The 24,903-nt window shown below is 37.0% G+C and overlaps 1 protein-coding gene across 5 annotated transcripts in view; it reads left to right on the forward strand.

The window, feature by feature from the left end:
- The window catches only part of RELCH (RAB11 binding and LisH domain, coiled-coil and HEAT repeat containing), a 128,916-nt gene that overhangs the window by 58,116 nt on the left and 45,897 nt on the right, over nucleotides 1–24,903 (forward strand). For all 5 annotated transcript variants that reach the window (XM_062201766.1, XM_062201767.1, XM_062201768.1 and 2 more), the window contains exons 10-15: nucleotides 18–113; nucleotides 9,510–9,622; nucleotides 14,158–14,248; nucleotides 18,486–18,557; nucleotides 23,471–23,611; nucleotides 24,456–24,620. In XM_062201766.1, coding sequence (XP_062057750.1) covers nucleotides 18–113; nucleotides 9,510–9,622; nucleotides 14,158–14,248; nucleotides 18,486–18,557; nucleotides 23,471–23,611; nucleotides 24,456–24,620 — 678 coding nt within the window. The remainder of the gene's footprint in view (nucleotides 1–17; nucleotides 114–9,509; nucleotides 9,623–14,157; nucleotides 14,249–18,485; nucleotides 18,558–23,470; nucleotides 23,612–24,455; nucleotides 24,621–24,903) is intronic.

Here is a 24,903-nt window from a genome sequence, read left to right on the forward strand (position 1 = left end):
ATTCTTTGGTTTTCTAGGTGTCTCGGATTGCAGACAGTGAAAAAAGTGTTATGTTAATGCTGGGTCGCTGCCTGCCACACATTGTTCCTAATGTGCTGTTGGCAAAGAGAGAGGTAAGGCATATAAAAGCCCTTTCATCCTAATAATCCCATCATGTTGTCCATTTTTTGGTCATTTTGAAGTTTAGTGTTATATTTTTATTTTGTTAAAGTCTATTACTTGCAATCATATTCTTACTTTTGTGCATGCATCTCTGCTCCTAGAGAATGGTTTTACATCTCTGTCAGGTGAGTTCAGTAAAACTGCATGGTATTCAAGTTTTTTCAATTTTGCTTAAAGCATACTTAGCTTTTGCAGCACTAATTATTACTGTAGGTCCATTTTTTTGTGCTTTGAACACTATACATCTTTAATATTAATCAGTTAACTGATTTATTTTTCCCTCTCCTCTTGGTGTGATATAGTTGTATCCACAGAAATGGGCTGTGTTAGTGTTTAAAATTAACAGGGACTAATAATGTCACACTTTTCCCAATTTTATTTCTAGTTGCCTATCATAAAAGTTGTGTTGTGTTTGGCAATAAATTACATTTATAATGATATGATAGTCATAATATTGACTATAATACTTTTTTTAGTACTTATTTTATACTTAATTTTTTGTTGACAGATGCTTTAAATATCCAAAATACAGTTGGTTGCAAATGCATTTTAGTCTCTATAGCCTATGCTATGATCCATAAATACTATAAGAAGCTATCTTTAAACTTACATTTATAAATTATTATTAGATATGGTTCTGTTGAGTCAATTAAAGATTAATGAAGAACTCTATAGTCTCACTTAAATGATGAGTGATTTATTTCCACCCCTATTTACAAATGTTTTTATAAAAAAGGATTAGCATATTTTAGAATGTATCATAAAAATTTCCACTGATACCTTAGTATTTATTACTGATTTTACTCTTATTTCATGGGACCTACAGTATGATAGGTACATAATGCATTGGCAAGACCTATTTAAAGCTTATCTTTAATTATCTGTTTAGCACAAGAAATTTGTACTGATCCTCAAGAAATCATACGAAGAGCTTTAAAATTTGTATTCGTATAGGTATTCTTAATAAAAAAGATTTTAAAAGACTATTTCCTTACTCTTGATTTTATTTGTATCTAATTATTTTAAATACTCATAAGACTAATAAATATGGAAAGTTTTCTCTCTTGAAGGATCAGTGTCCAATTTCAGATTGTTTTGCAGTTCTGCCTGGCAGAATGGTGTTTGAGCTGCTTTTCCTTTCTCAGCTTATGTATAATCCACATAATGCATTAATGTTTGCATCCCTATTACTATGTTATCTTAATGTAATCTTTAAAATATTGCATAAACTTAATTATCATGAGATGCAGTTTTAGCCTTTTTTATTTTAATTTTTCATGTTATCATAAAAGACTCTTCCACTAAAATTTGATTATACTGCATGAGGTATTTATAAATTTGCATCATTGGTAATCAGATATATTATATATATAGATATATATATACTCATTTACACATACATATAATTTGGTATGTTTACTTTTCTGGCTGATTTTAAATATTTTATATTTCAAAATTTATATACTTATAATTTTAACAACTGATTTTTAAAATTTTTGTCTTGTTCTATTTTATCAGAAAATTGGCTATAATAAAACAACATTGTGTTCCCGCAACATTAAATTGATAAATAATGAAATATATACCAGTTTGGTTTAAAATCAATTCTGGGCATAAATGAACAAAACTTATTTCATTATATCCCCTGGTATCAATTTACTTTTTTAGTATTTCATTCCAGCTCCTTAAATGTGTACATTTCAAAGGCTCTTGTGATTCAAGGATTAATATTTTGACTTTTTCTTATTCCTTATGTTTTGTATAAATTCTTCTGTTAGCTTATGCCTTTTTATTGGTATGTAAATATAGTTAATATATTCTTAACCAAACTGACTGATCATAGTAACATCCTAATTGATTCAATAAAACATCAGAAACAGGGTTTTAGATTTTTTTTCATTAAGTGCATCAACATAAGATTTTTAAAATGTAGAAAGATTTACAATGAAAATTTTTTCCATCCTTAAGCCATTGTCGCACTAGCCATCAAGTCTTTTTTTTTTTTTTTTTTTTTTTAAGATTTATTTATTTATAGAGAGTCAGTGAGAGAGAAAGGTCTTCCATCCTCTGACTTACTCCCTATGGCTGCAACAGCCAGAGCTGCACTGATCCGAAACCAGGAGCCAGGAGCTTCTTCCTGGTCTCCCCTGTGGATTCAGGGGCCAAAGGACTTGGGACATCTTCTACTGCTTTCCCAGACCATAGCAGAGAGCTGGATTAGAAGTGGAACAGCCAGGGCTCAAACCAGTACCCATATGGGATGCTAGCACTGCAGGTAGCAGGTTTACATGCCACACCACAGTTCTGGCCCCCCATCAAGTTCTTTTACTAGCCTCAAGGTCTTTGACCCTATTTGAATTGGATTGTATGTCTTTATCTTTTTGAGTTGTAAGAATTCTTAATGTATTCTAGATATTAAAACTATTTCATATATGTCACATAAATGATTTTCTTCTATCCTGTAGTTTGTGCTTTTACATTCTTGATAAGGTTTTTTGATGGGAAAATGTTTTTTAATTTTAGAAAATCTGATTTATGTGTTTTCTTTTTTTGCTTCCACTTTTGGTATCAACTCTAAGAATCCATTGCCAAATCCAAGATTAAGAATGTTTACCCTTATGTTTTCTTCTAATAGTTTGATAGCTTTAACTCCTATGTTTAGGTCAGTGATCCATTTTGAGTTAATTTTTATGTAGGAGTGATAAAGTGTCAGATTTTTTCTTTTCATGTAGTTAGCCAATTATTCTGACATTTATTCAAGAGAAAAATTTTCCTCGTTGAATGGCCTTGCCACTTTTTGTTGAAAATCAATTGGCTATAAATTGTTTTGGATTTATTTCTGGAGTCTCAATTCTGTCCACTGGCTGTCTATATCTGTCTTATGCCAGTAACACAATGTTATGATTACTGCATGTTGTAGAAAGGCTTGAAATTGAGAATTATGAGTCTTTCAACTTCATTTTTTCTTTTTCAATATTGTTTGGCTCTTCAAAGACCCTTGTATTTCCATGTGAATTTGAAGCTTAGCTTTCCATTTCTGCAAAATAGATCCTTGGAATTTTGATTAGATTATATTGAATATGTCACTTAGGGAGTTTCCTCTTCCACTCCCATTAAGTCTTCTACTTCATGGATATGTAATGTCTTTCAGTTTCTTTAGGTCTTTAATTTCTCTCAGCAGTGTTTCGCAGTTTTGAACATACAGGAATTTCACTTCTTAACTAAATTTATTTCTGTATATTTTTTTTTGGATGATACTATGGATGAAATTGTCTTCTTAATTTTCTTTTTTCAGATTATACATTGTTTTATAGAAACAGAATTGGTATTTATGTGCTGATTTGTACCTTAAAACTTTGCTGAATTTGTTAGGCCTACTTGCTCTTTTCTCATGAATTTGGCAGAATTTCCTAAGTAGAAAATCATATAATCTGCAAATATAAGATAGTTTTGCTTTTTCCTTTCTAACCTGGATAGCTTTTTTGCCTCTTAATTGCCTTCCATAGAACTACTAGTATATAGTTGAAAAGAAGTTTTAGGATAGGAGATATCCTTTTCTTTCTTTTTTTTTTTTACTTTTTGACAGGCAGAGTGGACAGTGAGAGAGAGAGACAGAGAGAAAGGTCTTCCTTTGCCGTTGGTTCATTTTATTTGAAAGTCAGTTACAGAGAGGGAGAGACAGAAAGAGAGAGGTCTTCCATCTGCTGGTTCACTCCCCAGATGGCTACAGTGGCCTAGCCTGGGCCAGACTAAACCAGAAGCCAGGAGCTTCATCGTGGTCTCCCACGTGGGTGCAGAGGTCCAACAATTTGGGCCATCCTCTGCAGCTTTCCCAGGCACATTAACAGGGAACTTGATAGGAAGTGGAGCAGCTGGAATTCAAACTGGTGCCCATATGGGATGCCAGCCTACAGGCAGTGGTCGCCAAAAGATATTGTTTTCTTATTTCTGATCTTGAAGGAAAGTGTTTAGTCTTTCCCATTGAGTATGTGAGCTGTAGGATTTTTATAAAAGCCCTTTAATACAGTTCACTGAATGTTTGTATCATGAGAAGGCATTCAATTTTTTCTCTTTGTTGAGCTGATAATGTAATTTTTCCTCTTCAGTCTATTAATATGATATTTTACATTCATTGATATTTATGTTAAACCTTTCTTGCATTGCTGCAAATCATCATTTATAATCCTTTCATAATATTTGGATTTGGAGATAGTGTTTTGTATTGAACATTTTGATGTCTCTATTCATAAAGGATATTGGCCTCTAATTATATTGTGATATGTTTGGTATCAGGCTAAGACTGGCTTCATAAAATAGGAACTGTTGTTCTCTATTCCATTTTTTTTTTTTTTCAGTTTGAGTAAAATTGGTGTTAATTCTTCTTTAAATGTTTCTTCTTTGTTTTTTTGTGTTTAAGAATTCACTTGTGAAACCATCTGGTCCTGAAAGTTTTTTGACTGGGAAATCTTAGATACTAATCCAATCTCTGTAGCGCTTCATTTCTTTCACTTAACATCTAATCATTCACTTTGTTTTAGAAATCTTCTTCTGCTTTTCTAGCATGAATACACACTAATTCTCTAAAGATATTTCTTTTTCATTAGAAGTTACTTGTTTTCCTTATAAATTGAAAAAAGAATATAAATGACAAAAGTTTTTTTCTTTATGTTAACACAGAATTCCATGGATAACTCAGGAATTGAGGAGTAGAAAGATCCTTCAAACAAAACTACCTTTATTATTAGAATTGCAGAATTAAAATAAGCCAAAGCAAAGGTTTTTGACTTGAATAAGATATAAAATGCTAATTCTTGGCCGGCGTCGTGGCTCAATAGGCTAATCCTCCGCCTTGCGGCGCCGGCACACCAGGTTCTAGTCCCGGTCGGGGCACCGGATTCTGTCCCAGTTGCTCCTCTTCCAGGCCAGCTCTCTGCTGTGGCCAGGGAGTGCAGTGGAGGATGGCCCAAGTGCTTGGGTCCTACACCCCCATGGTAGACCAGGAGAAGCACCTGGCTCCTGCCTTTGGATCAGCACGGTGCACCGGCCACAGCGCGCCAGCCGCGGTGGCCATTGGAGGGTGAACCAACGGCAAAGGAAGACCATTCTCTCTGTCTCTCTCTTACTGTCCACTCTGCCTATCAAAAAAAAAATGCTAATTCTTTTCAATAAGTGAATTATAAAAGTCTTAGAAGTCCTGTAATAGAATTACTACACTGATTTCCTCTCTAAAGGGTCATAGGGGTAATCAGTTTTAGATTTCATTCAGTACACATTATTAAATGCTATCCAGGTTGCCAAAAGATTTTTTTATTAAGATTTATTTATTTATTTGGAAGCCAGAGTTACACAGAGAGAGGCAGAGAGAGAGAGGTCTTCCATCCTCTGGTTCATTCCTCATTAGGCCATGATGGCCAGAGCTGCACTGATCTGAAGCCAGGAGCTTCTTCCAGGCCTCCCACATGAGTGCAGGGGCCCAAGAACTTGGGCCATCTTCTGCGGCTTTCCCAGGCCATAGCTGGATTGGAAGTGGAGCAGCTGGGACACGAACCAGCGCACACATGGGATGCCAGCAGGCGGCAGCTTTACCCACTACACTGCAGCGCCCGCCCCCCAAGACTTTTTTAAACACTATCACCTTATCTGCTAAAAGAAATTTAGCCACCATTTTTAAAAAGATTTATTTGTTTATTTATTTGTAAAAGCAAAAATAACAGAGAAAGAGAGGTATCTTTTATTTGCTCTCCATATGGCCACAGCAACCAAGGCTGGGCCCGGCTAAATGGCAGGAGCCAGGAACTCAATCTGCATCTGATGGTTCTTGAGCCATCATCTTCTGCCTTTGTAGGTGCATTAGCAGAAAACTGGATTGGAAATGGAGCAGCTTAGACTCCAGCTGGCCATCCAATACAGATTGCTGGCATCACAAGCAGTGACTTAACCCATTACCCCACAATGCTAGCCCAGCCACTAGTTTTCAAATGTTGCATTCAGAATTATAAGGAATGTTTTTAAAATGTTAGACTTCCTCAATTGGAGGGGTATAGCCAAAGGAAAAATATTTGATTTATGGCTGTTTATGAATAATGTGAAAATTGAAAATAGAGACTTAGTAATTTCTGGTATGGATGTATTAGCGCTTCAGAAGCTTGAAAGGAATGAATTACAATCTATGATTGTGAATAAATAACAGATATATGCTTATCATAATTCACATTTCAAGAGTGTTACATTTAGAAGTTGTAAGTAAATAAACTAGTGATGGAGAAATAGGATACTCCTGACCAGTCCTAATCTAGCCATTAAGATTATTATAATGTTTGTTGCTGACTCAGTCAGAAACAGACCACTGTTGACACATTTTTCTATCTTTATTTGCTGGACTTGTTCTCAGCTGTCGATGTAAGAGGACTATGAAGCAAAAATTATTGATAGTGACTTCCATATGTTGTAATTTTGCCAACAAGAAATAAAAGCAATTAGCAGCATAAATTATTACTGTTTTATAAAAAGCTGGAAAATATCTTTCTTCAAAGCCCTAAATTCACAAATTTTAGAGTTCAATGGGATATGAATTTACAACTGCCTTTCCTGTCATGTGTCAGTTTGGATTAATTGGTAATTGCTGCTCTGTTGAGAAGTCCTTTGGTAAGTGCTGTGTGGAAAGTGTTTTTTGAAGCCAACTTGATGTCAGAAGGAAAAATTAACAGTAATAGATAAGGAAGTTATAGAATATATGTGAAACATTTTCCATTTCTGCATGAATCTTAATTCCTACATGTTTCCTTTCCTTGTATTCTTTAGTCATACTGAGGAGTTAAGACAGGAATTATCCCAGCTCCCTGGCCACATTTGTAGCCATACTCCAGTTATCGGGTTCTCTACATTAGTGTATAACATAAACTTCCTCTTCAGTTAAGGATCTCTAAACTATATGGTTAAAAAAAGAAAGAAGAAAAGAAAATTTGAGGCACAAAGAATAAATACGAATACAGTTAGTTATTTTGATTTGCATGTTTTTGAGAGAAAGAAGCCAAAGATTATACTCCATATTTTAAGTTGCAAGTCTGTGTTTCCAATTATAATAAATATCTTATCTTCATTTCACAACTTTAAAGAACAAGTACACATGAAGAGACAATAGGAAAGCAGGAATGGGATTAGTTGGCAGCAAGAATACACTCAAGAGAGAAAGATCTCACCTGAAGAGAAAGTAGAAATAAAAGTATAGGGCCTTTCTTGATTTTCAGACATTAGAATAGTTTTCCCTTTTGCTAGTGCTTCCAGAATAGCTACTTTTCACCTTATGGCTCTATTAACCATAATATACCCTGATAATGCAGTGTCTTGGTCCTCTTGTTTGCTCTCACTAGCCTAAATGGAATCAACTAAGGATTAGAAAAGTCCTTGGAATTAATGTTCTGAAACCTTCAGAGGCTTCCAAATAGGAAGATTGTAAATGAAGAATAAATGCTTTAAAATATTTTTTTTGCTTCACATACTTACTCTTCTTTTATCTACATTTTTGTACTTATAATTTTAAGATGTGAAGCAGGTATCTCTGATAATATACAAAGAATGTATGTATGGTTTTTTAAGATTCATTGATTTGAAAGGCAGAGTGACAGAGGAGTTGAGCGAGAAAAAGATCTTCCATCAGCTGATTCACTCCCGAAATGCCCACACCAACCAAAGCTAGGCCAGGCTGAATCCAAAAGCTTATAATTCATCCAGCTCTCCTGCATATGTGGCAGTGACCCAAGTACATGGCCATTAACCACTGCTTTCCCAGATGCATTAGCAACAAACTGAATCAGAAGTGTAGGAGCCAGGACTCTAGCCAGGGATGCTGGCATATTAGTCATATCTTAAACTTAAGTCTTAACTTCTCTAAAAATGTTATCATCTGTTTGGATACAAATATCTTTAAAAGTCCAACAGTATGGATTTTATCATACTTTTCTTCTGTTTACTTTCTTCAGATTGTGAGAGTATTATTATATATAATATATGTTATTAATATAAATGTATATTATATAATACATCAATTCTTTTAGTACCTTTTGGTGAGTACCAATGTAGATAGGAAAGAGAAATGGGATAATCAGTTTTCCTCTCTTATTACATCATAGTGATTTCCTTTTTTTTTTTTTTTTTTTTAAGATTTATTTATTTATTTGAGAGGCAAGAGTTAAAGACAGAAAGAGGGAGAGATAGGGAGAGAGAGCTTCCATTGGCTTGTTCACTTTCCAAATGGCTGCAGTGCCAGAGTTGGGCCAATCCGAAGCCAGGAGCCAGAAGCTTCCTTCAGGTCTCACACATGGGTACAGGGGCCCAGGCACTTAGGCCATCCTCTCCTACTTTTCCAGACCATCAGCAGAGAGCTGGATCAGAAGTGGAACAGCCAAGACTCAAACCTTTGCCCATATAGGATGCCAGCACTATAGGCAAAGACTTAACTTACTATACCGCAGCGTCAGCCCCGTAGTGGTTTCTTTAAATTATCCACAAAACATTGTGTTTATAGGATTTTTCTCCAGAAATAATGTATCATTTGAACTTTGATTTATTGGATTTAAAAATCCATTCCAAAATGAAAGCTATATTTTTCATATATTTAGCGTTAAGAATTTTGTGTTAACAGCTTTAATTTTGAATATTGCTTTGGAAGAGAGAAATAAACTTTTGGCTGTTACTTTCCTATAAAATGTTGAATTCGTCTCAGCATGTTGAATATGCAGCAACAACATATTATTTAAAATTTGCATTTCAACATCAAGTATTTCTCCTGATATGCTGGTATGCAGGACTAGTTCTGAGAGGATTGAGCACCCATGGACATGGCTTTCTTTTTAATTAGCCACAGGATTTGCTGTTAAGAGTGAAAATTTATTAGATTATATCTAATCATAAGGAAGAGGTAATATCCTAGTGGAAGTGTTCAGAACTTCCTTTATTTTCTGTTTTTTTTTTTTTTTTGTAAGTTTTAAAGTAAAGTGAACTGTAAATTTTATTTAAGAACACTTTCAAAATGAGAATTACTCTATCAGCTTGTCAAGTGATGGAATGTTGTTTAGCGTAAAAGCAGGTAGACCCTTGGGAAGTGCTGGATTAAAAAAAGATTCGTTGAATCTTAAATGACTTTTATTGCATTGTGATTTATACCTTCTGCACAACCAACAGATACATTTTAATGTTTTTTTCTTGAATTACCAATCTTGTAAAAGTAAAGTTCATTCTTTTGTGTGAAGTTTAATTCACTTTAAATGTCCACTTAAGAATTTTCTGGGGAGCAGAAATAATATTCTACAATGTATTCTTATCTTCATTTTCCACTCATATTCCTTTAGGAATTGATCCCACTCATACTGTGTACAGCATGCCTGCATCCTGAGCCTAAAGAGAGAGATCAGCTTCTCCACATACTTTTCAATTTGATCAAAAGGCCAGATGATGAGCAAAGGTTGGTGCTAATCTGTCTTTGGGAAATACATACAATGTGAATTTATTAAGTCTACTAATTTGGCATCAATCCCCATATATGTTGTAGTAGCACTGAAGCTTTCCACCATCATAGTGTTATTCCCTGATGCTTTCAAAATCTAAGAAATATATATATGAAACTGTAGTGTTGTATTCAAGTTCCCTTTCTTCCTCACATTTACTCAAATAAGTAAATACATCACAGGGAAATTGCTTGGGGAAATTTAGCCTACAAATAATAAATGAAACTTAAAATAAAAACAGCTTTTATAAATATGTACAGAAAAAATTTTTGATACAAATTTGTAGATTCTACTGAAATCAGAGTACTTATTACCTACTGTAATAAACAAGCAACTTTCATTTTTTAAATCTTTAAGAAAGGAAACTTTAATCTTTTCTTCACAGTGTTAATCATTTTTGCATTTGTTAGATATAGGTACTGAAGGATCTTATTTAATTATGTTTTTTGAAGTACTCATTCACATTAAAGTGATATTAAATTTTAATTCTTTTAAAAGTAGACATTATTCTCCTCTAAGAGTCATGGGATAGTCATTTTTAATCTGAAAGCTTTTTCTTTAATACACTTTTATTTCTAGCAGTGAAGAGGCCTCCAGCAGTTAACGATTAGATTATTCCTAAATCATCGTATGAGGTGGGGGAGCAGACATGCTGAAGGTCTTAATGGGAACCTTGTGGGTAGAACAGATAAATTATAAAGTGTCTAGAAAACAGCTGAACAAATGGAAAAACCTTCCCTTTTGAGGATTCAGCAAAAGTTAATCCACACTAGCAGTCTTTACATGCTAGGCAAGTAGGAGGAAGAGCAATTAAACCACTGTATTAGTATATTCATTGCAAACTGAGAATTTTCTAAGGACAATTTGGTGGTGCTGTGTAGGGAAATTGGTGTTTTATTTTTCTCCTTGAAAATTAATCATTCCCTATTGTGGCAGCTTAATGAAATACTGTTGATTATACTTCTATTTTTAAATTTGCAAAGTAAAATACCTCAAGCATCAGGGTGGGCATTTGGCACAGTGATTTGGCCGACACTTGGGATGCCCACATTCCATATTGAAGTGCCTGCTTTCGAATCCTAGCTCCACTTTCCATTTCAGCTTCCTGCTGATGCTCACCTTGGGTGATGGCTCCAATGCTTGGGTCCCTGTCACCCACATGGGAGAGTTGGATTGATTCCTGGCTCATGACTTCAACTTATCCAAGCCCTGGCTGTTGTGGGTGTTGGGAGTAAGCCAGTGGATGGGTGAACCTCTCTCTAACTTTCAAATTCAGTACATATATATTCACAATATACATAATTTCACAAGAAACTTAAATCAGAGCCTCTTTACACAATATGATACATGTAAAGCTAATAGCTGCCACCTAGTGGCCAAAGATACCCATTTGCCTTAACTTCAGGTCAATACATCAGAAATTAAACACTTAAGTCCATACCTAAATCTAATTGCATCTTATAGAGATACATTTATTTATGAAGTGGAATAATGCACTGATTAATGATACTTTACATAGTTTAAATAAATGAACAAAATGAATTTTTAAATTGGCAGAATACATTTGACAATCAGTTATTATTGTTTCTTATTGAATCTCAGGGCTTCTTTGATGGTATTCCCAAGAAAACGTAATTTTGATACTTTTGTCAGTTCTTTACTGGAAACCATCACTGACATCATATTATTTGACACTGATTTATTTGCCTACCTGAGCCAGTTAGTAGTCAAATAATCCCTGACCTGTGATTTTCCACAAGTAGTAAAGTTTAGTTTTACTACCATAGGAGTCTATTTCCAGTGCTGTTAATAACCTGTAGGTCATCTGAGTTTTTTGTTTTGAATTGCATTTCTATATTGTCATGTTTTATAGTATTTTGAATATTAACTTTGCTTGATTTGAGGGACCTAACATTTTTCCCTGTTGAGCTTGTACATTTTTCTTCAGTTGTAGTGGTGGTCTTTGGTGATTTTAATTCTTTTCATGGAAAGTTCTGTACAAGTGTGTACCTCTTATAAGTGTTCAAATGCTTTTTGTTTTTTATTTATTTATTTTACTTGAAAATCACAGTTACACAGAGAGAGGAAAGGCGGAGAGAAAGAGAGGTCCTCTATCTCCCCAGGTGGCCGCAATAGCTGTAGCTGCGCCAATCCAAAGCCAGGAGCCAGGAGCTTCTTCTGGGTCTTCCACGTGGATGCAGGGGCACAAGGACTTGGGCCATCTTCTACTGCTTTCCCTGGCCATAGCAGAAAGCTGGATCAGAAGTGGAGCAGCCGGGTCTCGAACCAGCGCCCATATGAGATGCTGGCACCTCAGGCAGTGGCTTTAGCCACTACGCCACAGTGCTGGCCCCAAAAATGCTTATATTTTAAAAAATTTAGTTATTACAATTAGCAAATATTTATGGAACATGTATATATATGCATATATTTAGTGGACACAAAAATATTGTAGATATTCAAAAATTTTCAGTAGAAAACAGGCAGCTAAAGTGACTTGAGAATTTTCATTTATTTTTTATTTGTTTTCATTTATTTGCCTCCATAAAGTAGAAGGAAACAGAAAAACAAAAAATTTGAGACATGGACACAAAGGATGATGGCATAAAAGTGATATAAATTACAAAGATTGTGGTGAATAAGAAGCTGCTGCACGGTGCTATGAAGACATGTTGTCCTAGCACTTCCTCCAACATTGTCCAACAATCTTTGTCATTATTCTCCTCAATCTAAGAGCACAATAAGAACTAATCTGGCTAAACATGAAAAGCTAAGTCATTTTGCAGTTAATTTAAATTTACATATGTTGAGAAACAGCAATGAGCAGTGCCTACACTGAAAGCACTGATTTTATAATTACCATGAATTAAATAAGCATTCTGTTTTGGTTTTCTTTGATACTTGTTACTTTACAACATCTGTTAAAGCATACTTCTTTTCTCATGAGATTTTTCTGTTTTAAAGTGTTAGTCAAAAGTAGATGAAAGTTAAAATTCTGCATTTTATAATTATTTTAAATGGAACTTATTCTGAAGATGAAAAATCTTATTTAACACTTTATGATGTTTTTAGGTTATAAGTATACTAAAATGAAAGCATTATATTAGTTATTAGTTACTACAGTTATAAGTCTATTCAGATGAAGGTATTATATTATTAACTGTTCTAAAAGTATCTCAGAAGGAAGTGGTTTAAAATAATGCATTTTTACCTTAACAGTTTCTATGAACTAGGAATCTCAGTCCTCTGCTTTCAGAGTCCCTTTTTTTTTTTTTTTAAGATTTATTTATTTATTTGAAAGTCAGAGTTACACAGAGAGAGGAGAGGCAGAGAGAGAGAGAGGTCTTCCATCCAATGGTTCACTCTCAAATTGGCCACAACGGCCAGAGCTGCGCCCATCCAAAGCCAGTAGCGAAGTGCTTCTTCCTACTCTCCATGTGAGTGCAGGAGCCCATGGACTTGGGCCATCTTCTGCTTTCCCAGACCATAGTAGAGAGCTAGATTGGAAGTGGAGCAGCTGGGTCTCAAACCAGCGCCCAAATGGGATACCAACGCTTTAGGTCAAGGCATTAACCCACTGCACCACAGCACCAGCCCCTAGGCTCCCTTTCAAGGCTTTAGTCAAGGAGTCTGCTAGGGTTATGGCCATTTCAAGGCTCAGCTAGGGGAAGATACTTGCCTATAATCTCAGTCATGTGGTTGATCCTTGTTAGGAGTCAGTCCTCATGGATTGTTGGACTGAAGGTCTCAGTTCTTCACTGGTTTTGGCCAGAAATCACCTTTAATTCCTTGTCACATGGACCTCACTAGCAGGGCAGCTTGCTTTATCAAAGCATGCTAGCTGAGAAAGTAATAGAGTCCAACAAAGTGGACATTACACATTTGTAACGTAATCTAAAAGTGGTGCCCCATTACTTTGGACATACTCTGTCCATTAGAAACAAGACATTAGATTAGGTACAATGTAATCTCAAGGGACTGGGACTACACAAGGACTGAACTATCAGAAGATGGGATCATTGGGAGGCATTTCAGAAACTATCTCCGTAGTTACCTAGGATAAAACATCCACGTTCTGAAATTTTCAAATACCGTTTTACTAATAGCCTACTAATGCTTTTGAATATAGAAATACAAAAAACAATCACTGGTTGTTTTAGTGGCTAGAAACTGAAGTTGAGTAGAAACCAAAACATTGATCATATTAGAATATCAGAATGTGTATGTAGAAAATTAATTTAAGAGATAAGAAATCCAGTTTCATACCAAGCAGAAATCCTTTAACAAACTCTGTCACAAATAGTGCTGCCATTGTCTGAATAGCTAGACTTAAGGAGCTTCCTCTCTTGGTGACATCCTAGTTCACTGTTGCAAAGCCCTAATTTGTGCAAAAATAATGTATTTTATATGAATTACAGAGATGACTCTTCCCTTAGCCCTTGGTATGCTTTCTAATGCAAATATAAGTTTTTGTGTCTGTGTCATTTTTCAGGCAAATGATACTGACAGGGTGTGTGGCATTTGCACGTCATGTTGGACCAACACGTGTGGAAGCTGAGCTTTTACCCCAGTGTTGGGAACAGGTAAATTAGCTTCTTGGATTTTCCTTTAAGATTATATTCTAATTCGTTTAAAAAATTATGTGTTTTTTAAAGCCATTAGGAAATGAAAGGTGTGTAAATTAATCTGCTGTTTCTCTAGCTCAGCCAAGTGATTTAATAGTGCTTAAGAATACTCTTGTTCATTCATTCAATAAACACAAAATAATAATTCTAGTGCTAGATACTGGTGTTGTCACTAAAGATACAGTAATGAACAAAAGATAAGACATTCTAATGGGAAAATAGAGATAGTATGCTGTTTGATAATAATATATGCTATGAAAAAAATAAAACAGAATAAGGGTTAGCACGTGATGGGATATGGTCTCCTAGAAGCACTTCCAGAGGAAGTGATGTTTAGGCAAGCATCTGAGTGAAGTAAGATACAGCAAGTACACGTGCCCTAAAGTGAGAGTATGCCTGGTGTTTCAAGGAGGGGCAAGGTGTGTTTGTGTGTAGAGAAATACATCTTGTCCTTATTGTATATCTGTATGGATTTCAAATACATATGGTATTTAAAGAATAACTTTTGGTATGTGAAGTTTTTGCATTTATAAGTTATTTTACTGATGGTACTTTAGATTTTTAATTGAATTTTAAAATTTGTATTTATTTGAAAGGCAGAGAAAGAGAGATCTCACACCTGCTGGTTTACTTCCCAGATGCCCACAGCGCTGTGGCTGGGACAGACTAAAGCCAGGAACTCTATCTAGGTCTCCCACATGGGAGGTGGGGACCTAACTGCCTGTACCATTACCTGCGGCCTCCCAGGATGCCCATTAGCAGGAAGCAAGAATCTGGAGCAAAGTCAGGACTCAAGCCCAGGTATTCCAACATGGAATACAAGCGTCTTAACCACTAGGTTAAATACCTGCCCTGATCTGTTAGGGAATTTTAAAAACTCAATACTCTGGGGAACACAAAATTATTGACTTCATAGACTTGATGTTTAGATTATTAAGCACTTTTTTCTACCTTAAAAGCTGGAGCCGGCACTGTGGTGTAACAGGTAAAGCCACTGCCTGCAGTGCCGGCATTCCATATGGGTGCCAGTTCGGGTTCAGGCTGCTCCACTTCCAATCCAGCTCTCTGCTATGTCCTGAGAAAGCAGTGGAAGATGTCCCAAGTCCTTGGGCGCACCCACATGGGAGACCCGGAAGACACTCCTGGCTCCTGGCTTCAGATCAGCACAGCCAACTGGGGAGTGAACCATTGGATGGAAGACCTCTCTCTCTCTGCCTCTCATTCTCTCTCTATGTAACTCTGACTTTCAAATAAATAAATAAATCTTTAAAAAAAAAAAAAAAAGGAGAGCTTACAGAGAAAAATTACTGTCCTTACTATTTTTTTTAATTTTATTTAAGGAATAGAAACTTAATGCATTTCAGATATACAAATTTAGGAATACAGTGATTCTTCCCATCCTTTCCTCTCTCTCACCCACACTTCCACCCTTTTTTCTATTCTCATTCTTAGTTTTTTACAAAGATCTATTTTCAGTTAACTTTATACTCATAAGATTAACCTTATACTAAGTTAAGAGTTCAATAGACAGTATGAAAAAGAAGAAAAAAAACACTGTTCCTCAGTAGTTGAGGCAGGGGCTGCTCAAAATCATTGCATTTCAAAGTCAATTTTACTCCTATAGAGTACTCTATTAGTTACCACAAATGAGGGAGAACACATGGTATTTGTCTTTTTGGGGCTGGCTTATTTCACTAAGTATAATAATTTCTACTTGCATCCTTTTTGTTGCAAATGGCAGAATTTCGTTGTTGTTTTTTTTTAACCGTTGTGTGGTATTCCATAGTGTATATATACCATAATTTCTTTATCCAGTCTTCGGTTGTTCGGCATTTGGGTTGATTCCATATCTTAGCTATTGTGAATTGAGCTGCAATAAACATAGGGGTACAGATAATTCTCTCAAATGCTGATTTCATTTGCTAGAGGTAAATTCCCAGGAGTGGGATGGCTTGGTCATATGCTGGGTCTATATTCAGAATTCTGAGGTATATCCATACTGTCTTTCACAGTGTCTTTCACAGTTTACATTTCCACCAACAGTGGATTAAAGTACCTTTTTCCCCTACATCCTCACCAGCATTTGTTGTTTGCTGGTTTCTATATGAGAGCCATTGTAACTGGGGTGAGGTGAACCTCATTGTGGTTTTGATTTGCATTTCCCTGATGGCTAGTGATCCTGAGCGTTTTTTCCTTAATTTCCTCTCTTGAAAAATGCCTGTTTTAAGTCCTTTGCCCATTTCTTAACTGGATTGTTTGTTTTGTTGTTGTTAAGTTTCTTGAGCTCTTTATAGATTCTGGATATTAGTCCTTTATCATTTGTATAGCTTGCAAATATTTTCTCCCATTCTGTTCTAATCACTTAAAGCCAAAAGTAACTTGGATAAAACATATACAACCTTGAATTTACGAGTCTATTGTAGATATTCATGTGTACATTTAAATTTTCATAGCCTTTTCATTTTTTTAAGTTTTATTGAGGTATAATTCAAATACCAAATGGTTGACTAATGTAAAATGCTAATTCTCAGTGTACTCACAGCACTGTACACTCATCACCACAATTTTTTAAATTTTTTTAAAGATTTATTTATTTGAAAGCAGAGTTAGAGAAAAAGAGAGAGAAAGCTTCCATCTGCTGGTTCACTTCCCAAATGGCCACAATGACCAGCACTGGGCCAGGCCAAAGCCAAGGGCCAGGAGCTTCTTTTGATCTTCCATATGGTTGCAGAGGCCGAAGGACTTGACCATCTTCTGCTGCTTTCCCAAGTAGTGAGCTGCATCAGAAATGGAGCAGCAGGGACTCGAACTGGCACCCATATGGGATGCCAGTGCTACAGGCTGTGGCTTAATCCTCTGCCCTGCAGTGCTGGCCCCATCACCAACAGCTTTAAAACATGTTAGTCACCCCAGTGCTAATACTAATCTCTTGAATTTCATCTTCCTCTGTCATGATTGTTTTGGCTGTTTGAGTCCTTGGGTTTCTGTATGAATTACAGGATAAGCTTGTTAATTTCTACAGGGCAAAAATTCAATAATGCATTGAATCTGTAGATTAATCTGGAGAATATCACCATCCTAATCATATTAAACCTTCCAGCCCATGAATTTAGGATGTTTTTTCTACTGGTTTGGGTCTTTCAAAATTTCTTTCTTTCAACATTGATGATTTCATTAAATCAACAATTATCAGAGGGCAAGTTTTATAATTCTTTTTGTGTTTGTAAGTATCTTATTCTTTTTCATGATATTGTAGATAGGATTATTTTCTTTATTTTATTTCATTTTGTTCATTAGTAGTATATAGTACAGTTGTACACACATTTAATTTAGAGGCTCTCTGAGCCCAACTAAAGAGAAACAAAAGTTTCTGTGAAGCATACTTTGATATCCAAACCTTTCTGCTTTCTTGAATTAAATTTAATTCAGAGATGTCATTATAGACCTCTGTGACACTACCTCTTCTGTAACATGAATAGTCATGGATTTCCAGAATTTGTCAAGATACCTACCTCTAGTGGGTAGCCCAGTAGATTACTATGTAACTTTTCTTAATTTTAGGCATTCATTACATTATTGACTTATGTCACCTTTTCCTATGCAAATATGAGAACAGATATACTCCTTTTGCTGTCAAAGATTTATATTCTATGAAGAAGACATGGGAACAAAACCCAGTATGTGTCATTTTTTGTTGTTTTTTATTATAGTTCAGTGTAGTCATCACAGTAGCAAAACTCCATCATTTTGTATATGCAAACTGAGAAATGGATTGAAGCCTGCTTAACTTAAAAATAAAGTGGTATTGCTAGTCAAGACCTTGCCTAATCACTGATGAAATTGCTTCCTACTCCCTTTGGTGAAAAAGAAGATTGGCACTTATTATGGACCATATCTATAAGATCCAGAAGCTGGGTTTTTCATCAGAAAATAGTGTTGCTTGGGAAAGGTCCTAATTTCTCCTGACATCCTAAGAAAAATCTAGTTTTATGCATGCTCATTATCTCTAGATTTTCATCTTTGAATTTCCCTTTTTTCCTTAACAGATGACTTCATAACGTCATGTTTAGGCTCTCCCTGATTCCCTTATTCCAGGTGTAGCCACACAGGGATACCCTGGAGTGTGGTGAAAATAATTCTCTGTTGGAAAAAAAAAAGGTTATGTTGCTCATGTTTGCTGTATTTTTTACTCTAGATCAATCACAAATACCCAGAAAGACGACTGCTTGTGGCAGAATCCTGTGGAGCATTGGCACCTTACCTTCCTGTAAGAACTGTTGCCTTTTTTTCTTTTTTTAAAAATAGAGAAAGCTTTTTTCAAGTGTCTTAAATACATTTTAATTCAAAATCTCTTGTGTACTGTCTTAATCAAAAAATGAGGTGAGCCAAGAAATGAAAAGTTCACATTACTACAGTATGGCATGCAAAGAAATGGGCACATTTCCATTGATTTTGCTTGAGTATAAATATATGAAACTCTATCAACAGTTCTCAGAATGTGATCTGAGGACCATAGGGTATTCTTGAGATCCCTCTAAAGAGGTCCATGAGGTAAAAGCTATTGTCATAATAATAAGAACAGTTTATTGTCTTTCACTGTGTTGACAGTTACACTGTTAGTGATTAGGGGCAAAAACTGGTGCATCAGCACTAATCAGAAAAGTGGCAACCATATAAACCAATAAGGGTTGTATTCTTCCCTGCCACTTGGTCATAGAATAAGCCAATTTCACTTCTAAAGGAGCTTGCTAAATCAGTCAATTTTGAACCTTGAGCATGCATCTTTTTAATATTCTAGGAGACAAAACAGAAAACACTCTTAAAAGCCTTTAGCTGCTAAGTATGACAGCTGTTTGCAGGATAAGCACTTAATATAATTGAGTTGTGAGCTGACCCAGACTTTTTTTTTAAAGATTTATTTTATTTATTTGAAAGTCAGAGTTACAGAAAGGCAGAAGGTAGAGAGAGAGGTATTCCATCCGCTGGTTCACTCCCCAAATGACCGCAACGGCCTGAGCTGGGCTGATCCGAAGCCAGGAGCCAGGAGCTTCTTCCAGGTCTCCCACGTGGGTGCAGGGGCCTATCTTTTGATGCTTCCCAGGCACATTAACAGGGAGCTAGATCAGAAGTGGAGCAGCCAGGATTCGAACTGGCACCCATATGGGATGTTGGCACTGTAGGCAGCAGCTTTACCTGCTATACCAGAGCGCCAGACAAAACTTTTCTTTTTTTTTAAGATTTATTTATTTGAAAGGTAGAGTGACAAAGGGAGAGACAAAGAGAGCTCTTCCACTCACTAGTTCACTTTCAAATGACTGCAATGGCCAGGTCTCCCATGTGGGTGCAGGAGCACAATTTTTGGACCATCTTCCACTGCCTTCCCAGCCTCATTAGCAGGGAGCTGGATCAGAAGCACAGCAGTCGGAACTAGAACTGGCACTCAGATATGGGATGCCAGCATAGCTACAGGTGATGACTTAACCACTGCACCACAATGCCAGCCCATAGACCCTCTTTTTCATGGCACACCAATCTCTCTTGACAGAGTTATTCAGGCTTGGATATGTAGCAGATATTTTCATGGGATTAAGTGAGGTGAGCCTGGAAAACAAGTAGACAGTGTGTGTTGAAATTAGAGTTTTTAAATGAACACTAGAATTGTGGGAAACTTCTATCTGCCACTATTAGCTTGACAGCTTCTAATATGTAGACTTTTCTGATAACAACAGTGAGTTTTTTTGATGATATAGTGAAATGTGAATAGAATGAAGGAGATCTGCATAACTCTGTGGTCCAGTTTTTTCCAAATGACTAATCACGGGTTAAAATAGAGGTACAAGGCCACACCCCGGCTCACTTGGCTAATCCTCTGCCTGCGGTGCCGGCACCCTGGGTTCTAGTCCCGGTTGGGGCACCGGATTCTGTCCCGGTTGCTCCTCTTCCAGTCCAGCTCTCTGCTGTGGCCTGGGAAGGCAGTGGAGGATGGCCCAAGTGCTTGGGCCCTGCACCACCAGGAGGAAGCATCTGGCTCCTGGCTTTGGATCGGTGCAGCGCGCTGGCCGTAGCAGCCATTTGGGGGGTGAACCCATGGAAGGGAGACCCCTTAAGTACTTCAACCAAAACAACGTATCATACCAAATTGGACACAGCAGATAAGAGAATTACCTGTGTTCTTTTAAGTCAGATATGAAAGAGCTTTCAATCAAAATATAAAATAATACTTCTATATTTTTGTTTCTTTAATAAATTATTTCCAAAAAATACTATTCTTGTTAACATTTAATGAGTTTATTTTTATTTTTAAGCAAATTGACAATTTTTGTAATTTTTCAGTTTTAATTTCTATTATGATAACTATCAATAAATCTTACTTTGGGCCGGTGCCATGGCTCACTTGGTTAATCCTCCACCTGCGGTGCCGACATCCCATATGGGTACTGGTTCTAGTCCCAGTTGCTCCTCTTCCAGTCCAGCTCTCTGCTGTGGCCCGGGAGGGCAGTGGAGGAGGGCAGTGTCCCCTGCACCCACATAGGAGATCAGGAAGAAGCTCCTGGCTTCGGATCGGTGCAGCACCGGCTGTGGCGGCCATTTGGGGGTTGAATCAACAGAAGGAAGACCTTTCTCACTGTCTATAACTCTACCTGTCAAATAAGTTAAAAAAAAAACTTAAACAAAAACTGTTTGATATACTAATTAATTTTTAAGTTAATAAGGGATTCCTGCCACTAAAAACATTAAGAATCATTGCCCATATAAGAATCTTCCCAAAAGTGCAGGACTTAAAGATAGAAGGGATGAGGTAACATCATAATTATTTTAATTTAAATAATGAGTAATGTAAATCAGAGATTGATAAATTATAACCTGCATACCAAATCCAGCCCACAGCTTGTTTAGAAAAACAAAGTTTGATCAGCACACAGCGACACTGATTTTTATGTGTTGTCTATGTCTGCTTTTGTGTTATAACAGCAGAGTTGAGTAGTTGCAACAGAAATTTTTATGACCCCAAAAACGAAGAGTACATGCCATCTGGCCTATTTTACTTTTGCTAACTGATGCTTTAAAATGTATTTTTCGAAAATTGCTTTTTTTTTTTTTAATGAAGACTTATTTATTTATTTGAAAGACAGAGTTATAGAGGCAGAGGCAGAGAGAGAGACACAGAAGTCTTCCATCCATTGGTTCATTCCCCAAATGGCCACAATGTCTGTAGCTGGACCGATCTGAAGCCAGGATCCTGGAGCTTCTTCCAGGTCTCCCATGCAGGTGTAGGGGCCCAAGGACTTGAGTCATCTACTGCTTTCCCAGGCCATAGCAGAGAGCTGGATCAGAAGTGGAACAGCCGGGACCCAAACTGGTACCCAAATGGAATGCTGGCACTGCAGGCAGTAGCTTTATCCACTACACCACAGTGCCAGCCCCGTAAGATTGTTCTCAAAAACAACTATAGAAAATTAAATCATGCAACAGTGCATGAGCTATTCATTTGGATTTACTGTTAACCTCATATTCTTTAGTGAAAGGCAGAAAACAAGTGTCTTTTTTTTTTTTTTAAGATTTATTTATTTATTTGAAAGTCAGAGTTACACAGAGAGAGGAGAGGCAGAAAGAGAGAGGTCTTCCATCCAATAGTTCACTCCCCAATTGGCCACAACGGCCGGAGCTGCGCCAGTCCGAAGCCAGGAGCCAGGAGCTTCTTCCAGGTCTCCCACGTGGGTGCAGGGGCCCGAGGACTTGAGACTAATTCTACTGCTTTCCCAGGCCGTAGCAGAGAGCTGGATAGAAAGTGGAGCAGCCAGGACTAGAATCAGCGCCCACACGGGATGCCGGCGCTTCAGGCCAGGGCATTAACCAACTGCGCCATAGCGCCGGCCCCAACAGGTGTCTTTTTAAAGAGCAATATTGGGATGGGCGTTCAGCCTGGAAGGTAAACTGCAGGTTAAAACCCCAGCATTCCCCTCTTGGAGTGCCTATGTTCAGCGCCCAGCCCTGGCTTCTGACTCCAGCTTCCTGCTAATTTTGATCCTGAAATGCAACAATGATGATGGTTGAATTCCTGCCACACACTTGGGAGACCTGGATTATATTCCAGCTCCTGGTCCCAGCCAGTGTGGGCGTTTGGAAAGTGAATAAGTATTTTATTCAGAAAAATATAAAGAAGGAATAGTCCAAAGTCTTCCTCCTTGTGTGTGTGTGTGTGTAAAATTTTTTTTAATAATGCCCTTATGATACAGAAAAGCATAAAAAGAAAATCAAAGACTTTCATTTCCAGTCCAAAACATTCTCTCCAAGGGTATCCACTGTTAATTGTTTTTAATTAATACTTCAATAAAATAAAAATTTATATGGATCCAAGCTTATATTTTCAGAGCTATCTTCCATCCACTAGTTTACTCCCTAAATGCTATATTGCTGAGCCAGGCCGAAGCCAGGAGCCAGGTTTCCAGGCACTCATCCAGTCTCCCGTGTGGGTGCAGGAGCCTAGGCACTTGGGCCATCTTCCACTGCTTTCCCAGGCACATTATCATGGAGCTGGATCAGAAGTGGAGCAGCCAGGACTCAAACTGGCGGCCATGTGGGATGTCCATGTCACAGGCAGCAGCTTAACTCACTACACCACAATGCTGGCCCCAATAGCAATGTATTTTTTAAAGTACTTTTGAACATCACTATTGCATCTTATTATCCTGTTTGACAACTTTTCTCCTTCAAGAAATAAGAATGCCAATTTTCATAATGACGTTTTCTCACCCTACCCCAGGCAAATGCTTTAATTGTCAGTGACTTTATAATCCCTTCCGTACGTACAATTCTCAGTGCTCTTCCTTGTATTTAACAGATAGTGATATAAGAGACATTTTCCATTTGACTTTGTTGATTTGCTAAAAGCGTTTGTTAGTGTGGCTATAAGGATTTGAGGAAATTATACTTATCTAGTGAAGACATGAAAACATGCTGAGAGATACTTCCTGCAGAACTCAGGGTAGATGTTATTACTTGGAGAAGAATGAAGTTTTGGCTAACTATGATTTTTATACCTTCAAAAAATAACGATTTGAAGTAAATATAGCAGTGATACTTTGTTTTAAATCTGAATTTTGAACACATCGGTATCTGTCTTATTTCCCTTACTTTTTGTGCTTTGGTGAGTAGTAAAAGCATGTTGTTTATTTTCAGAAAGAAATTCGTAGCTCCTTGGTTCTTTCAATGTTGCAACAAATGTTAATGGAAGATAAGGCAGATTTGGTAAGAGAAGCTGTCATCAAAAGCCTTGGTATCATTATGGGATATATTGATGATCCAGACAAATATCAACAGGTATGTTTTTTACAATGAAGCCCTTTTGCTCTGTTAGAAAATTTCAAGGCCGGCGCCATGGCTCAACAGGCTAATCCTCTGCCTTGCAGTGCCGGCACACCGGGTTCTAGTCCCTGACCAGGCGCCGGATTCTGTCCCGGTTGCCCCTCTTCCAGGCCAGCTCTCTGCTGTGGCCAGGGAGTGCAGTGGAGGATGGCCCAAGTGCTTGGGCCCTGCACCCTATGGGAGACCAGGAGAAGCACCTGGCTCCTGCCATCAGATCAGCGCGGTGTGCTGGCCACAGCGTGCCATTGGAGGGTGAACCAACAGCAAAGGAAGACCTTTCTCTCTCTCTCTCTCTCTCTCACTCTCACTCTCCACTCTGCCTGTCAAAAAAAAAAAAAGAAAATTTCAAATAGTATAATTCAAATCTCTGATTCAGACACCTAGAGAAAGAAGGGATGGCAATTATGTCACCTTGAATTCGTTGAGAAAGCTTTAATTTTACAATGCAGTGGAAGAATACTGTGATTCATTTACAGTGTCTACCTGGTAGAAAATCAGCAAAAGTATGCTGTATTAAATTCATGAAGCGTTCCATATTTTTTCGCTGTCTATAACTCTACCTGTCAAATAAAAAAAAAATTTTAAAAAAGAAAAAATATGCTGTGTTAATGACCCCTTCTCATTGTTTGCTCATCAATGGATATATAACATTTTCCTTAAAGAAAATGGAAAAAGTATTATTATGGATGGCTTTCTTGCTGAAAATAGGTTCCTAAATTTATTGAAATGTATATTTACTACTTTTTATTTTTTGAAGTTTACTGTTAAAAATATCCATTTGCTTGTCTCCCTTTGGCAGGGTTTTGAGTTGTTGCTGTCTGCCTTGGGTGATCCTTCAGAAAGAGTAGTTAGTGCCACACATCAAGTATTTTTACCAGCTTATGCTGCCTGGACTACAGAACTTGGAAATTTACAGTCTCATCTTATACCTACGTTGCTGAACAAGATTGAAAAGCTTCTCAGGGTAAGTTCTTCCTTTGTTTATAGGAATTTAAGCTATTCTCAGCCATCACAGAGGAATAGAAGCAACTACTTAGCTGAATATTCAAATACATTATTAAAGATTTTCCTGGGCTGGAGCCATGTGAGGGAGCTGAGGAAGTTTTGCTTTGCTGAAGCTTGAGGAGAAGGGGCATGATCTGCATTGTTAGCTGAAATAGCACCTTCATGGAAATAATGCCTACATTATTCAGAAAGCTAGCTCTTTCTTGTCTCTCTGAGGACTGAAGCATTTTACATAAAGTATC

This window comes from Lepus europaeus, chromosome 9 (assembly GCF_033115175.1).
Source record: "Lepus europaeus isolate LE1 chromosome 9, mLepTim1.pri, whole genome shotgun sequence".
Classification (NCBI taxonomy): domain Eukaryota; kingdom Metazoa; phylum Chordata; class Mammalia; order Lagomorpha; family Leporidae; genus Lepus; species Lepus europaeus.